We start from the raw sequence: 18,165 nt of genomic DNA, 5'->3' as shown, positions 1-18,165 counted from the left end.
GATAGTGAAGGGGACTGTCAGAAATTACAGCAGAATATAGATAGACTAGAGAGTTGGGTAGATAAATAGCAGATGGAGTTCAATCCGGGCAAATACGAGGTGATGCATTTTGGAAGATCAAATTCAAGGGCGAACTACGTAATAAATGGAAAAGTCCTAGGGAAAATTGATGAACAGAGAGATCTGGGTGTTCAGGTCCATTGTTCCCTGAAGGTGATAACGTAGGTCAATAGGGTGGTCAAAAAGGCATATGGCATGCTTTCCTTCATTGGGCGGGGTATTGAGTACAAGAGTTGGCAGGTCACGTTGCAGTTGTATAGGACTTTGGTTCGGCCACATTTGGAGTACTATGTACAGTTCTGGTCGTCACACTACCAAAAGGATGTGGATGCTTTGGAGAGGGTGCAGAGGAGGTTCACCAGGATGTTGCTAGCTATGAAGAGATGCTGAATAGATTAGGATTATTTTCATTAGAAAGACGGAGATTGAGGGGGGACCTGATTGAGGTCCACAAAATCATGAAGGGGTATAGACAGGGTGGATAGCAAAAAGCTTTTTCCCAGAGTGGGGGACTCAATTACTACGGCTCATGAGTTCAAAGTGAGAGGAGGAAAGTTTAAGGGAGATGTGCGTGGAAAGTTCTTTACACAGAGGGTGGTGGGCGCCTGGAACGCGTTGCCAGCGGAGGTGGTAGTCGAAGACACGGTAGCGTCTTTTAAGATATATTTGAGATATTTTAAGATATATAAGATATATTAAGATTATTTGTTTCTCCCCTTAGCTTCAAATGAGCACAATTTATGTACGTTTTAATTTTAGTTACAACTCAATGTTAGTCAGCAGACACAGTGGTTCCTTTTGGGCTGATAATTGTGTTCCTGTATAATAACAGCATTTCAGGAAATTGGCATTGTCTCTTCAGAAACAGTTAAGGATCTGTGTATATTCTGCATAAAAAGTTCTTCTATGCATTGTTTGTGTGTCTCCCATTACTTTATTGAGTCAACCTGCATCCTGGTTTGTGTATGCTTGTCATGACTGGCACTGTAAAATTAGCCCAAATTTGTACCTTCATTGTAATAAAATGCATCACTTTTTTCAAAGCCGCCGAGAAATAAAGTACATCACTTGATAATAAATTAATCCACAAATAAACCTATCTATCAATGTATGTGTAATAGAACATAGAACTTAGAAAAGTACAGCACAGTACAGGCACTTTGGCCCGCAATGTTGTGCTGTGGAATAATCCGAATCCAAAAATAAAATAACCTAACCTACATTCCCCTCAATTCACTGCTGTCCATGTGCATGTCCAGCAGTTGCTTAAATGTCACTAATGACTCTGCTTCCACGGCTACCACTGGCAAAGTATTCCATGTGCTCACAACTCTCTGGGTGAAGAACCTCCCTCTGATGTCTCCTCTATACCTTCCTCCTAACACCTTAAAACTATGACCCCTCGTGGTAGTCAGTCCCGCCTAGGGAAAAGTCTCTGGCTATTGACACTATCCATGCCTCTCATTACCATGTACACCTCAAGAAGGTCACCTCTCTTCCTCCTTCTCTCCAGAGAGAAAAGTCCGAGCTCAGCCAACCTCTCCTCATAAGACAAGCCCTCCAGTCCAGGCAACATCCTGGTAAACCTCCTTTGCACCCTCTCCAAAGCCTCCACATCTTTCCTATAATAGGGCGACCAGAACTGGACACAATATTCCAAGTGTGGTCTCCTCAGGGTTTTGTAGAGCTGCAGAATAACCTCGCGGCTCTTAAACTCGATTCCCCTGTTAATGAAAGCCAAAACACCATAAGCTTTCTTAACAACCTTGTTCGCTTGGGTGGCAACTTTGAGGGAGCTGTGCACTTGAACACCAAGATCCCGCTGTTCCTCCACACAGCCGAGAATCCTGCCTTTAATCCTATATTCAACATTTAAATTCAACCTTCCAAAATGCATTACTTCGCATTTATCCAGGTTGAACTCCATCTGCCATTTCTCAGCCCAGCTCTGCATACTGTCAATGTCTCGCTGAAGCCTGCAATAGCCCTCGATACTATCAATGGCACCTCCAACCTTTGTGTCATCAGCAAAGATACTAACCCATCCCTCAACCTCCTCATCCAAGTCATTTATAAAAACTACAAAGAACAGAGGCCCAAGAACAGAGCCCTGTGGGACTCCACTCAGCACTGACCTCCAGGCAGAATACGTACCATCTACAACCACTCTCTGCCTCCTGTCAGCCACCCAATTCTGAATCCAGACCGCCAAATCACCCTGTATCCCATACCTCTGACTTTATGAATGAGCCTGCCGTGAGGAACCTTATCAAATGCTTTGCTGAAGTCCATGTACATCACATCCACTGCTCGACCCTCATCAACCTGTCTCGTGACTTCCTCAAAGAACTCAATAAGATTTATAAGGCATGACCTGCCCCTCACAAAGCCATGGTGACTTCTTTTAATCACGTTATGCTTTTCCAAATAGTCATAAATCCTATCCCTCAGAATTCTTTCCAAAACCTTGCTGACCACAGACGTAAGACTGACTGGTCTGTAATTTCCAGGGATTTCCCTATTCCCTTTCTTGAAAAGAGGAACAACATTTGCGTCCCTCCAATCTTACGGTATGACTCCCGTGGAGAGTGAGCCAGCGGCTTAACAACCTCCTTTCTCACTTCCTGGAGCAACCTAGGATAAATCTGGTCTGGCCCTGGGGACTTATCAACCTTATTGTTTGCCAAAATTTCCAGCACATCAACTTCCTCAATCTTGATCTGTTCAAGCCTGTTTTCCTGCTCCTTAAAGTTCTCATTCACAACAAGGTCCCTTTCCTTGGTGAAAACCGAAGCAAAAAACTCATTTAGGGCTTCCCCTATCTGCTCAGACTCCATGCACAAGTTCCCTATGCTATCCCTGATTGGCCTTACCTTCTCCTTGATCATTCTCTTATTCCTCATGTATCAGTAAAATGCGTCGGGTTCTCCCTAATCCTTCCTGCCAAGCCTTTCTCGTGCCCCCTCCTGGCCCTCCTCAGTCCACTTTTGAGCTCCTTCCGAGCAAGCCTGTAATCTTCTAAAGCTGTGCTAGACCTTTGCTTCCTCCACCTTACGTAAGCTGCCTTTTGCTTGTTGACGAGAAGCACCTCTGTTCCCGTCATCCAAGGCTCCTTAATCTTAACCCTTAATACCTGTCTCAGAGGAACAAATTTATGCATCACTCGCAACAACTGCTCCTTAAACAGTCTCCACATGTCTATTGTGCCCTTGCTGTGGAACAATTATTCCCAATCTGTACTTCCCAACTCCTGCCTGTTAGCGTCATAGCTTCCTTTTCCCCAGTTAAATATCTTCCCCTGGTAACTGCTCCTTTCCCTTTCCATGGCTATCGTAAATTTGAGGCTGTTGTGGTTGCTGTCACCAAAGTGTTCTCCCACCACGAGATCTGACACCTGTCCTGGCTCATTGCTGAGCACCAAATCCAAAATGGCCTCCCCCCTCATCGGCCTGTCCACATACTGAGTAAGGAAACCCTCTCGAACACACCTGACAAAAACGGCTCCATCCAAACCATCTGCACTGAGGAGGTTCCAATCAATATTGGGAAAGTTGAAGTCAACCATAACAACAACCCTGCTACGTTTGCACTTTTCAACAATCTGTGGCCTATGAGTTCTTCGATCTCCCTACTGCTATTTGGGGTTCTGTAGAAAACCCCCAATGAGGTGACTGCTCCCTTGTTGTTCCTAACTTCCACCCATATTGACTCAAGTCGACAAACCTTCCTCGGCAACCTCAGCCCTTACCACCTCCGTAGATGAGCCCTCATCAAAAGTTCTTTCAGCCACCATAATACTGTTCTTGACCAACAAAGCCACACTTCCCCCTCTTTTACCACCTTCCCTGACCTTACTGAAATATCTAATCCCTGGAACCTGCAACATCCATTCCTGACCCTGCTCTCTCCATGTCTCTGACTTGGCCACAACATCGAAGTCCCAGGTACCTATCCATGCTGCAAGCTCACCTACCTTATTCCAGATACTCCTGGCGTTAAAGTAGACACACTTCAATCCAGCTTGCTGTCTGCCAGATACTACAAATGTAGTATTTGGTGTTGTGGAATATTTGATGCACTGGAATATGATTAAACCCTATCAAGCACGCAAGCCAGCTGTGAATAAGTTGAAGCTGGGAAAGAATTAACTTTGATTTCTTTTTGCCTGAATCAACATAATTTGTTTTATAAAAAATCAATTTGAGAAAACCATTTTTTTTGTCATGTTACATTGTGTGTTTCTTGCAACCCTAGCAGGTTGTCAGGATAATACCAATGTCTGTTGCTGAGTTGTATGTTTTATAAGTCGGTGTTAGATGTACAGAGGAAACACTTAGTGATGTTTCTACGTTACCTCATGCTGCAACATGGTATAATTGAATTTGTGAATCGGAGCAGACATTTTGCAAAGGAGCTCCCACCGGGACATCATGAAGTTTTGCTGCACTAACATTGTGAATGGGATTGTCTCAAGATAAAAAAACTTCATGGAGTTCTACAAAAATACCTGCTTTCAGATTGCCTTTGATCAACCATATAGGAGCATAAATTATGATATGAAATAATGATGCAACCAGTAACTGTAGTGATATCTTTCTGTATAATACCGTGACAATTCTTCCCCTTTAGGGTACTGTGTAGAGTAACACTTATTTTGTGGAAAAATAATGGTATTGATCACGCATGAATTGTGGGAAGTACTCAAATGTATCTAAGAAGACTGATGAGTTTAGCTTCAAACCTTAAGATGAATGATGTATTTATTTGCCAGCAAACGTCCTAAGACGATCCCTATTGATGACAGCATAGACACCAGTCCAACAGAATTCTATCCTTCTCCCAGCTCACCAACCAGCGTCAGCCGGACATGGCATGAAAGAGACCAAGGTTAGTTCTTGAAATGAGTGTGATGAAGTTTAATGTGTGTCATTAATGACTGAAGAATCCGCGCAAATAAATGGAATGGAGCAAGATTAAATGTAATGAATTGAGCTGAATTTTACATCTGGGGTTGATACATACAGCATGTTCCAGTACAACCCCCCTCCACCCATGCACTATTGTTAAAGAAAATGGATTGTTGGAAAGCTAGGTTGCGGCCTTGCTGCATAGTGAGGAGTGACAGGCCAGTATTGAAGCATGTGGAAATTCTCTTGTCCTGAAAGTACAGCACGGCAAAGGCACATCTGATATTTAATTTATTTCAATGGAAATATCGGCCAATGAATTTGATCACAATTGTATTGTGTTTGCCTATTTACCACCTCCTTCCTCAGTATCCAAGGGCCCAAACATACCTTCCAGGTAAAGCAGCACTTTTCCTGCACTTCACACAATCTAGTCTACTGCATTTGCTGCTCACAATGTCATCTCCTTTACATTGGGGAAACGAAGAGTAGACTAGGTGACCGCTTCACAGACCACCTACATTCTGTCTGCAAAAATGACCCTGAGCCTCTAGTTGCCTGCCACTTTGAAATACTACCCTGTTCCCTAGCCAATATGTCTGTCTCAGGCTTGCTGCAGTGTTCCAGTGAAGCTCAGTGTAAACTGGAAAAACAACTTCTCATTTTCTGCTTAAGGACCCTGCAGCCTTCTGGACTCAACATCAAGTTCAATAACAATAGGGCTAAAATCTCCGACATCCTAGCCTCCATCCCCACACTCCAGGCCTTCTTATCACATAGACTGCTATTACACACAACCCATTTTTAGCCACTAACAGTCTCCATCAACAGCTATTCACCCTCCAAGTCAGATCGTTATCCACTCCTTTGACAACAAAGTGTGGAGCTGGATGAACACAGCAGGCCAAGCAGCATCTTCGGACCACAAAAGCTGACGTTTCGGGCCTAGATCCTTCATCAGAAAAGGGGGATGGGGAGACGATTCTGAAATAAATAGGGAGAGAGGGGGAGGCAGACCAAAGATGGTTAGAGGAGAAGATGGGTGGAGAGGAGAGTATAGGTGGGGAGGTAGGGAGGGGATAGGTCAGCCCGGGGAGGACAGACAGGTCAAGGGGGCGGGATGAGGTTAGTAGGTAGGAAATGGAGGTGAGGCTTGCGGTGAGAGGAGGGAATAAGTGAGAGGAAGAACAGGTTAGGGAGGCAGAGACGAGCTGGGCTGGTTTTGGGATGCAGTGGGGGGAGGGGAGATTTTGAAGCTTGTGAAATCCACATTGATACCATTGGGCTGCAGGGTTCCCAAGCGGAATATGAGTTGCTGTTCTTGCAACCTTCGGGTGGCATCATTATGGCACTGCAGGAGGCCCAGGATGGACATGTCATCTAAGGAATGTGAGGGGGAGTTAAAATGGTTCACGACTGGGAGATGCAGTTGTTTATGGCGAACCGAGCGTAGGTATTGTGCAAAGCGGTCCCCAAGCCTCCGCTTGGTTTCCCCTATGTAGAGGAAGCCACAATGGGCACAGCGGATGCAGTATACCACATTGGCAGATGTGCAGGTGAACATCTGTTTGATGTGGAAAGTCATCTTGGGGCCTGGGATGGAGGTGAAGGAGGAGGTGTGGGGGCAAGCGTAGCGCTTCCTGTTGTTGCAGGGGAAAGTGCCGGTGTGGTGGGGTTGGAGGGGAGTGCGAAGTGGACAAGGGAGTCATGGAGACAGTGGTCTCTCCAGAAGGCAGACGAGGGTGGGGTGGGAAAATTGCTTTTAGTGGTGGGTTCGGATTGCAGATGGCGGAAGTGTCAGAGGGTGATGCGTTGTATCCAGAGGTTGGTGGGGTGGTATGTTTTGACGAGTGGGATTCTCATTCAGCGGTTATTGCAGGGGCGGTGTGTGAGGGATGAGTTGCGGGAAATGCGGGAGACATGGTCAAGGGCGTTCTTGATGACTGCGGGGTGGATGTTGCGGTCCTTGAAGAACGAAGGCATCTGGGATGTACGGGAGTGGAATGCCTCATCCTGGGAGCAGATTCTAAGATACCTCCTCCCACCCGCCTTCCTGCAAAAATCCCATCCCCTATTCCCAATTCCTTCGACTCCGCCGCATCTGCTCCCTGGATGAGGCATACCACTCCAGTACATCCCAGATGTCCTCGCTCTTCAAGGGCCGCAACTACCCCCCTACAGTGGTCGAGAATGCCCTTGACCGTGTCTCCCACATTTCCCACACCTCATCCCTCACACCCAGCCCTCGCAATAACCGCCAAAACAGAATCCCCCAGTCCTCACATACCACCCCACCAACCTCCGGATACAACGCATCATCTTGTGACACTTCCGCCAGCTGCAATCCGACCCCACCACTAAAAGCATTTTTCCCATCCTACCCTTGTCTGCCTGCTGGAGAGACCACTCTCTCTGTGACTCCCTTGTCCACTCCACACTCCCCTCCAACCCCACCACACCCAGCACTTAACCCTGCAACTACAGGAAGTGCTACACCTGCCCCCACACCTCCTCCCTCACCCCCATCCCAGGCCCAAGATGACTTTCCACATCAAGCAGAAGTTCACCTGCACATCCGTCAATGTGGTATACTGCATCCGCTGTATACGGTGTGGCTACCTTTACATTGGGGAAACCAAGCGGAGGCTTGGGGACTGCTTTGCAGAACACCTACGCTCGGTTCGCAGTAAACAACTGCATCTCCCAGTCGCAAACCATTTCAACTCCCCCTCCAATTCCTTAGACGACATATCCATCCTGGGCCTCCTGCAATGCCATAATGATGCCACCCGTAGGTTGCAAGAACAGCAAATCATATTCTGCTTGGGGACCTTGCAGCCCAATGGTATCAATGTGAATTTCACCAGCTTCAAAATCTCCCCTCCCACCACTGCATCCCAAAACCAGCCCAGCTCGTCTCTGCCTCCCTAACCTGTTCTTCCTCTCACCTATCCCCTCCTCCCACCTCAAGCCGCACCTCCATTTCCTACCTACTAGCCTCATCCCGTCCCCTTGACGTGTCCATCATCCCCAGAATGACCTATCCCCTCCCTACCTCCCCACCCATACTCTCCTCTCCACCTATCTTCTCCTCTATCGATCTTCAGTCCGCCTCCCCCTCGGTCCCTATTTATTTCAGTATCGTCTCCCCATCCCCCTTTTCTGGTGAAGGGTCTAGGCCCAAAACTCAGCTTTTGTGCTCCTAAATGCTGCTTGGCCTGCTGCGTTCATCCAGCTCCACACTTTGTTATCTTGGATTCTCCAGCATCTGTAGTTCCCATTATCTCTGTTACCTACTCCTTAGTCTGTTCTTCTCTCTCTTTGGGCTCTACTCCCAACTTTGTTTACTCCTTATCCCCTCCCCCACTTTATATCCTGCATAAAACCCTACAATTTCCTTGCTACCATCAATTCTGTGGAAGGGTCACTAGAACTGAAACATTAACTCTGATTTCTTTGCACAAATGCTGACAGGCCTGCTGAGTTTTTCCAGCAATTTTTATTTTTGTTTCTTTCTACCCCTGTTAGTTTTGTTTATATAACTCCAGTTATAATTGAATAAGGACATTTAATAGAGATGCTCAAAATCTTGTGGCACTAGTCAGAGTAAATTGATGCTGATGCAATTTGTCTGGATTCTCAGAAATCTATCGATAATGTACCTCATAATTGACAAGTGAATAAAGTCAGTAAGTGTGAAGCCAGGACAAGTGGCTGAATGCATTGCAAGTTTGAAGGCTACTTCTTCATATTGACTAAAACGAGTGTTCAATTAGAGCCAGTACTTCTGTTATCCACAGCTTACATGAATGAATTTGACATTTTGGCATCAAGAATACAATTTCTAAATTTGTGGAAGGAACCAAGTTCAGGGGAATAGCTTTGGTGTTTCAGATATAATCAACTGCTCAACTTTCTTTCCATTGGAATGGATTTATAAAGTAGAGAATATGTACTTGAACCTAGCAACACTTGAGAAAACTGCAGGCACAACAAACAGTGGGAAGGAACCAGAGAGTATTTCCAAGGATGCTTAGGTTTACATATCATGGCAAGATTGAAGGCCTGGGACTCTTTCCTTTTGGAAAGTGAAAGATGAGGCAAAGGAATACAAAATGAGTGGCAGGTCCAAGGATCAGGGGAAACTTAGTCTGCATGTACACCAGTCCCTTAAGGACAAAATTGGTTCAGAAAACATATATTTGCCTTTATTAGTCAAGGCATAGTGTTTAAGAGCTGGGAAGTTATGCTGGAACTGTTTAAAGCATTGGTTAGGCCACACCTCAAGCATTGTGTGACTGGGTTGTTTTCATTTGAGCATAAGAGTTTGAGAGGGGCCATAATTGAGATGTATAAAATTATAAGGGGCATAGATAGGGTCGACAGGAAGAATGTTTTTATTTCCTCTTGATAGAGGGATCATTGGCCAGGGGACATAGATTTAAGGTAAAGGGAAGAACGTTTAGAGGAAATATGAGGAAAATCTTTTTTATCCAGGCAGAGGTAGAAACCTGGACTTCACTGCCTATGAGGCTGGTAGAGGCAAAGACCCTTATAACACTAGAGACGTGTTTAGTGTGCACTTGTGATGCGAAGGCATGCAAAGCTATGGACCTAATGCTAGAAAATTGGATTAAAATAGTTAGCTGTTTATTTTTTGTGAGTGTGGACACGTTGGGCTGAAGGCCCTTCTGTGCTGTAGACCTCTATGACTCTAGGAGAACTGAGTGGTGCATAAACACCGGCATGGATTGGTTGGGACAAATGGCACATTTCTGTGCAGTCGATCCGCAAGAGAGAATCGTGGTGCAAGTCTCTAATTGTGGTGCAACCATCTGGTGGTTCGATAAAGATATATTAGGACAGGTGACAGCCAAATGGATCAAAGGCATGGGTTTTAACAAGTGTCAATGGAGTGGACAGAGTTTCAGCTCCAGAGGTAAAATATTTAAAATCAGAAATGAAGAATTGCAGAGAGATCCTAGGTCCAACCTATCACTTTTAAAGGCTTCTAGAGCTGGATGCCCTCTGCAACCATTTAGCTCTTCGTGTGTTTGTCAAAACTTTAAAAATTCCTCTTTTTGCTATATAGAACTGGCTCTTTAACAATTTAGTATGTTCATAGTTTTGTGAAACAGTGACATTGGTCCCAGAAAAGTAGTCTTATGACTATTCAAAATCAAAATTTTAATTATAATATGAATTTCACCTATTAGTAACATTTTAAAACTTCTTCTTTTCATTTTAGCTTCTATGTTAGTTTAATATGTAAATGCCCTATCGGTCTGTTTGAAACTCCATAAACTTTTACTTCCTGATTTGATGTCTGTGAGAAAACTTGCATATGATTGACTGCTTATTGACAATACTGGTGCTAGATGAATTAACATCAAGCAAGGCGAAGTCCAATCACAGACATCACTAGATCCTTGTGGATGGCTTTCTTCATGGTCATTGGCAAGTTGTTTTGTAGCTGACAACAAAATCAAGTCCTATATACATTGAAGAGCTTGTTTCTGATTCAAAGTTTGTCATATATAATTTAATGCTACTTTTTTTGGATTTTTTTATTTGCTTCAGTGCTGTTCTAAATGTATGTTAATACTTTGTCACATCTTGCTGAAAACAGTTTGCAGGTGTTCAGGTGAATGTTCTGCTTGTTTGGGCTAACAAGATTATATATATGTTTAACATGTTACTAACAATCTAAATGCCATTACATTCAGAGCTTGAAGATGACATCCAGGTGCAGAAACAAAGGCGGGCAGTCATTTGATGTAGGATTTTCCGTTTGTTTGGAAAAAGAGGCTTGCATTTTATTAATGTGATTTAAAGGCTTGAGTTCTTCTCAGCAATTTTTTTTATTTGGGAATTCATTCAAGCGTGTTTCTGAATACAATGCATTTACTCACAATAGGTTTTCCGTCTAAGTGACTCAGCACGTTGAAATAGGCACACAGCTTGTTTAGCCAGAGATTAACTAGAGAAAGCTTAAAACTTGTGAAATCAAGAAACGTTTTCTCAGTAAATCCACTGAAAAGCAGGCAGCCACTTCCAGTTAATTGTAGTTAAGTTCAATGAAATTCAGTTATCGGGCATATCATGCTGTTGATTCGTTGAACTCTGAACTTCTTGCAGTGTTCTATCCCAGTTACAGTGATCTTTAATAGTTATATTCATATCAGCTAATTACATTTTAAAATACTCAATAGTGTCTGTTGCATGGAATTCTTATTTATTACTTGGCGTAGTGGTACAATGCAGAGAGTTATGTGTGATTGAGTGTAACGTGAAGATCTTTCTGTTTGTCTTAAATGATGACTTCTTAGTGGATTTTGACTTCTTTTACCTGTCAGACTTTATTCTGCTAAAAGAAAATGATTAATTAGAGTCAAGAAAGAAAAGCCAAAAGATAAAAGAGTTAAAACTCTTTGTGGGGTATGACAAATCAAACCTTGGTGCATCAAAGTGCACCAGTTTCACTTCTGTTCCTTTCTCCCTGGAAGCTTTTCTGTTTTGCAGAAATGGTTTTGCTCACATTGTTTTGACCTGAAGAGAAATGTGGTTTGCTTTTTTGGATGCAGTTTGTAATATCTCAAAAATATCAGTGTTGATTTTGGAGAGACCATTCTACAAGCAATTAGTTAAGATGCAATCTATTACTATAAATATTAAAGAGATAGGGGCATCTTGTGTGGAAATAATTGGCTGGTTTGTTATAGCTGAGTCTACTATATTTTCTGGTTGCTGTAGTCAGCTAGAATGAAGTCCAGTGGCTCCAAAGTGAATATTGATCGAATGCTTAGCAACCCGATCCTTCAATGGAAGCTTCTGTCTCAAGATCCCACTGTGTCATAATATAAAAATGCTCACACTCACAGTGGGCTTGCTGTTGAGTACCAGGCTGTGTTGCGCTTAAGAAACAATCTGTTTAAATTTTGAGCTGAAAACAAACCATCATGATAAAAGTGTCCCTTTTAAAGCTATATCATGTTGCCTCATCATACAAATATGGAGACTGCTTGTTAACGGATAGAGTGGAATGAGTCAATATTAGATCAGGCAAAAATTGATGTTTATAACTTCTGGTAATAACTTAAATGCTATTAACAGCATCTAATGCCAAAATTGATGAACAAAAGTATTTTTTTCATAGGAATAAAATAAACAGCTACATAAAGGAGCTCTCCCAACCCAAAGAATAGTGCTTACATGTTGTACAGCGAATTACACATATCAAAACTTTTTGAGATAAAAGAGACTTGCTAGGGCTGAATAATAATTACTGGCGCATACACTAATATACCCTACCCATTATAAACCTTGAACGAAGGATATTTGTCAGTGAGGCACTATTGCTATCCCCAAGGTTGTTAGCTGTACATCAGCATTACGATAACTTGGTCGCTGAATGAAACACAGCCAGAGCACACAAAGATTGAATACTGTTGTAAATAATTTAGTAATATGATAGTCAGAAGATTAGCAATGATTAAAGAAACTTGAAACTTAGGAGAAAAATTAGGAAAATAGAGAAATAAAAGTAGACAGGAAATGGATATTAAATGGACAGTGGAATATGTGGGAGAAATTATAACTCCAGTATAATTATATAAGACTTGCATAAATAATATCATAAGACTCCTGAGTCTCTTTCCTAACTGATTAAAGTTTCAACAAGAGGCGGCCAGTTTCAGAGTTGCTACCTTTCTGCTTATAAATTCTGCGATTTATACTATCTCTCACATTACACCTGAGGAAGGGGCTGAGCTCCAAAAGCTTGTGTTTTCAAATAAATCTGTTGGACTATAACCTGGTGTTGTGTGATTTTTGACCTTGCCTACCCCAGTCCAACACTGACATCGTCATATCATGGCTATCACTGACACTACGAACTGCCGGCTCAAAGTGGAGAGGATCTCCAATAAAACCGCACATATTTATACAGTCATCAGATTTCTACAGAAATGCAAGAAAGCAGAGAAGATCCCAAAAGGACTACAGATCATAAATCCAATCAAATCGACCTACAACACAGAGAACCCTGAGAAACTCTGCTGTCTAACCTCTTGTAAATGCCTCCATCATCTCGTTCACCAGCTGTACAGCAGGCATCGCAACCTTGAATTCGAGATACGTTCCATTTTCTCAGCTTGCGTCAAGATACAGCTGATTAGTTATGAGAATCTGCCAAGCAGAGGAGGAAAAAGAGCTACACTACCTACATACATGCCAAGATGGAGAAATTGGAGAAACTCAGCAACACCACCAGCAATAACAAAGTGTCCCCTGGTAACACCACAGGGAAATCAATCATCAACTTATCCAATCACACCCTTCAACCAGATGAAATTGAAGTTTTCAGCTAAGGACTTAATTTCTGTCCCAGTTCCAAAATGGACCTCATTGATCTCACAGCAGACGCGAGGACTTCATCAAGTGAATTCTTTCACAAACCACAAGATATCAACAGCAAGTCCAATGATACAACCATTGACCCAGAACAGTTGACAACACCTAAAATGCATTGTCTGACCTGAGATGTCACCTCTTGTATACATTGATAAACCAAAGACAAAGACCAGAAAAAATTACAGCACAGGAACAGGCTCTTCAACCTCTCAGCCTGCCCTGATCCAGAGGACCTCTATCTAAACCTGTCACCTATTTTCCAAGGGTATGTATCCCTCTGCTCCCTGCCCATTCATGCATCTGTCTAGATGCATCTTAAATGACACTATCATGCCTGCCTCTACCACCTCCATTGGTAATGCGTTTCAGGCACCCACCAATCTCTACGTAAAGAACTTTCCACGCATATCTCCCTTAAACTTTGCCCCGTCTCACCTTGAAATCGTGACCAGTAGTAATTGAGCCCCCACTCTGGGAAAAAGCTTCTTGCTATCCACCCTGTCTATACCGCTCAAGATTTTGTAGACCTCAATCAGGTCCCCCCTCAGCCTTCATCTTTCTAATGTAAATAATCCTAATCTAATCAACCTCTGTTCATAGCTAGTGCCCTCCACACCAGGCAACATCCTGGTGAACCTCCTCTGCACCCTCTCCAAAGCATCCACATCCTTTTGGTAATGTGATGACCAGAACTGTACACAGTATTCCAAATGTGGTTTCCAAATTTAATAATCTTCAGACAATGATTGAAAGGAATCTGCATTTTGAATTTCAATCATGAGTCTCCTTCCTAACTGATTAAAGTTTCAGCAAGAGGTGGCCAGTTTCAGGGTTGTTACCTTTCTGCTTATAAATTCTGTGTCTTATACCCTCTCTCACATTATGCCTGAGGAAGGGGCTGACCTCTGAAAGCTTGTGTTTTCAAATAAGCCTGTTGAACTATAACCTGCTGTTGTGTGATTTTTTTTATCATGATTGGACAAGCCATTGCCGGGCACTAGCATCACCTTATCACAGAAATCAGGCCTCGTGATACGTTCACACTTCAAGAATTATTAATGGTGGTGTCAATCTTTTCATGGATCTGTGGATTTAAATGGGTTTAGGGGTGGAGTGGAGGTGGTGCAGTATATTCAGTTAAGTAAGTTTGACCTGTACTGGTTAGAATATAGAAGAATGAGAGACAATGTTATTGAAACACACAAGAAAGTTGACAGGGCAGAAATGTTGCTTCCCCTGATGGGACAACCTAAATCCAGAGGGCATAATTTCAGACTAAGAGGTTGCACATTTCAGGCAGAGATGAGGAGGGCCTTCTTCCCTCAGAGGGTAGTGAATCTGTAGTCTTCTTTGCTGCTGAGGTAGACATTTTTAATCCATAATGGTATCATGGTCATGGCTAAAAGGCAGGAATGTGGTGTGGGGATTATTAAATCAACCACAATCTCATTGAATGGGGAAACAGACTCGATGGGCTGAATGGCCTATTTCTGCTCCCACATCTTATGATCTTATGTGTTGCACACTTCATTTTCTTCTCTATAAAATTAGATCAACCCTAGATCAATTTAGATCAACCCTAGATCAATTTAGATCAAATTAGATCTAGTGATGGGAAGATTTCCAATTGATAGAAAACATGTGACATTCCAATCCACATATACCAGTCACCTCAATCCCTTGAGCAAGGCCAGCCATCATTTGATTGCTGTCCAGCTATTGTATGATGCTTATAAGATACAATATTCGGCATGTTACTGTGTAATACGCAAGATGCTACCATGTCATCATGCGACAAGCATTTTTGTCACTCTGCCACCTTGCAGGTTATTGGGTGTGTGAGTTGCTTTTCGGCAGAAACAAATCCGGGGGGGTGAAGGAGGACAGTCAATCAGCGTAGGGTCAGCAGGGCTTCATTTGATGCAGGAGCAACATTGGAACTGATCAGCAGAAAGTGGACATTATTCAGGGGTGAGTAAAAGTGATTGGGGAAGGCAAAGTAGTTTGGATGGTGGAGAGGTGAATTTGGGGGCATAAAGTTTGTTTGGTGGGAGACAGCCTGGTTGACTGCTGATCCCAGCAACCAGTTTGGAGCTGAAATAAAATTGACAGTAAGATACAAAAAACCTGAGAGGATTAGGAAGAAATTCAAACCTGTTGAGGTGGTGGGGAATGGGGGAGGATTTGAATGCAGGAGTCCTATCGATGGTCAGGGTATCAAGCCAGATGGTTTCAAAATTGTACAGGCAGCCTCCTGGAGGTAAGTGTGAAGATGCTCAGTTCCTGGATGCACCAAGTCCTCACCTCAAGGAGACTGAAATTTCCTGATGCTGACTATAGTGAATGTAACAAGGCAAGCTAGACCTTAGAGAATGTCAGTTCCCAGAATTGGGCAGTTGATCTAGTCCAGTCAGGGTGCCCTGGTTGACATGTAAAAAGGGGTGATTCTGAATGAGGCAGCACTGCAGTCAAGCACAATTCAGCAAAATAGAGGGTGAATTTGTGATGGAATATTTCTGTGGAGTTATTTCAGTGGTGATGAGATTAATGTATGCTCTGAAAGAAACTCACTCACAACAGTGGTCTTTGATTTGGGAGTAAGCATTTACACCATGGCTTTTGAGACAGTCACCAGAGTTGGAGACAGAGAGGTCCAGGAAAGAGAAGGAGGTATTGGAGATGTTCCAGGTGAATTTGAGCCTGGGTCAAAGTTGTTAGTAAAGTTGATAAAGTAGGAGCATGAGGCAGCACCAATACAGTCATCGATGTAGGGGAGGAAGAGGTAAGGGATAGGGCCAGTGTAGCAATGGAAGAGGGACTGTTCCACATATCCTATGAAGAGACAGGCATAGCTTGGGCCCATGCAGGTTTCCATGGCCACTCCCTTAGTCTGTAGGAAGTGGGAGGAGAGTGTGTAATTTTTTCCGGGCAAAAGATATTGAAGACAAACAAAGAAACAAGTAATTCTCCTGCCAGGCTTTGAAGCTGCAGCTTTTCTCTGTTGTTAGTAGCCTGACTTTCCCTGAAGCACTGTATAGTAAAATCTTACAAGAATTGTCTTGCATAGTTAAGGAATATTATGACCCCAAGCCTCCGCTAACTCTGAGATGCTATCACTTTTATTCAGCAATTCAAGAAACAGGGGAATCTGTATCTGGATTTTTGACCAGGTTGAGACACCTGACAGAAGCCTGTGAATTTGGGTTAACCCTTAATGAAATGCTGAGAGACTATCTGGAATGTAAATTAATTATGTAACTGTGCAAAAAAAGCAGCCGCTAACTGAAGCCCAAATGGACTTCATATAGGTGCTATAACTGGCCTTATCACTGGAAAGTCCAGCATGTGGAACATAACGGGCTGCAAGGCACTCTGATGAAAGTGGACACCCTCGCCAGTCTGATTGAACTTGGGGAGCACCACTTGAGTACAGGCAATTGTGTAGCCTCACTCAGGGCACATTTCTGATGAGAGGTACTCTAGATCAGACCTCAGCAAAACCCCAAAACAAAGTTTAGTCACAGACAAACAGTTAAAATTTTCTTCAGGAACTGGCTGGCAAGCCGTTGGAGTTGTTGCAGGTGTGTGGACTCAAGACACCACAGGTGCCCTACTAGACCCAAAAGGAGGAAGATAATTCATAAGCCGGTATCCAGGAGAGTTCACACCCTCGAAAGCCCACCACTGTCTGGTTTGTAGCAGTTAAATTGCTCAGGAACAACAAAATCATAACCAACAGGATAAACGTCTCGTTAAATGGTCATCTTGCTGGAATAGAGGTCAATACCAGCAAGGCCATATCAGTGATCTCAGAAACAGGTTTTAATAAAAATTGCTCTGGACTCCAGCCCTTAACTTTGAGCAAGACTTCAGTTAGGGAACCATCACAGATTAAGGGCACAACCTCGGCGCTGGTCCTTTAGGTTCAGTTACCAGTGGTTTTAGTAAAAGGTTCAGGTCCAAGCTTAATAGTGTTAAATTGGTTACAAGTGATTCACCTAGATGGGTTCAACATTTTTCAATTAGAAAATGGCTGCCTGAGTGAAGCCCTAATTAAATCCCTGGGAGCCTTTCAGAAAAGTTTAAGGGTTATCAGAGCGGCTAAGGCCACTTTACATGTTGACCAGGAAGCAATTCTGTGAGTTTGCAAGGCCCACCCAGTGTCATTTGCTTTGCATGCAAAAGTACAGGCAGCGATCAGAAAGTGAAGAAATCATCAAACCAGTCTTATTCATGAAGTGGGTAGCATCGGTTGTTCTGAAATTGAAGGCTGATATGTATAGCTGACAGAGGAGCTGTCATTCATTAAGTAGGACATGAGTCACTGTTGGTTGCAATTAGGTGAAGACCACGATTCTCAGAAGAGTACTACAATTAATAGCCGTAATGGCTTGTAAATATATACAAGGCTGCCATTTTGGGGCATCATCAGCCTGTTCAATTCTTTAATGGGCAATGGAGACCATTTTGCAAGGCTTACCTCAGGTTGCCATTTATCTAGTTGGCCTGATAACAGAAAATTAATAAAGAACACATAGAGAATTTGGATGTTGTTCTGAGGCATTTTTCCAAGGCAGGAATATACCTGAGAAGAGAAAAATGCTTGTTCCAGACCACCCACCGAAGTGACCTACTTGGGTGATAGAGTTAACAAAACCAGTTTACAGCTGTAGGAAGATAAAGTGAGGGTGATTAAAGGTGCCCAAGCTTCCACTTCTGTCCAGGAGCTGGGTTAATTTCTTTGGCTATTAAATTATTACGGAATGTTTACGCATAACCTGGCATC

At 43.1% G+C, this 18,165-nt stretch overlaps 1 protein-coding gene across 14 annotated transcripts in view; it reads left to right on the top strand.

Moving 5' to 3' along the window:
* The window catches only part of LOC125451225 (nuclear factor 1 B-type-like), a 683,573-nt gene that overhangs the window by 549,164 nt on the left and 116,244 nt on the right, over window positions 1-18,165 (top strand). For all 14 annotated transcript variants that reach the window (XM_059644590.1, XM_059644588.1, XM_048528110.2 and 11 more), the window contains one exon: window positions 4,832-4,947. In XM_059644590.1, coding sequence (XP_059500573.1) covers window positions 4,832-4,947 — 116 coding nt within the window. The remainder of the gene's footprint in view (window positions 1-4,831; window positions 4,948-18,165) is intronic.

Source organism: Stegostoma tigrinum, chromosome 3, assembly GCF_030684315.1.
Source record: "Stegostoma tigrinum isolate sSteTig4 chromosome 3, sSteTig4.hap1, whole genome shotgun sequence".
Lineage (NCBI taxonomy): Eukaryota > Metazoa > Chordata > Chondrichthyes > Orectolobiformes > Stegostomatidae > Stegostoma > Stegostoma tigrinum.
This window is presented reverse-complemented; position numbering and strand designations above follow the sequence as displayed.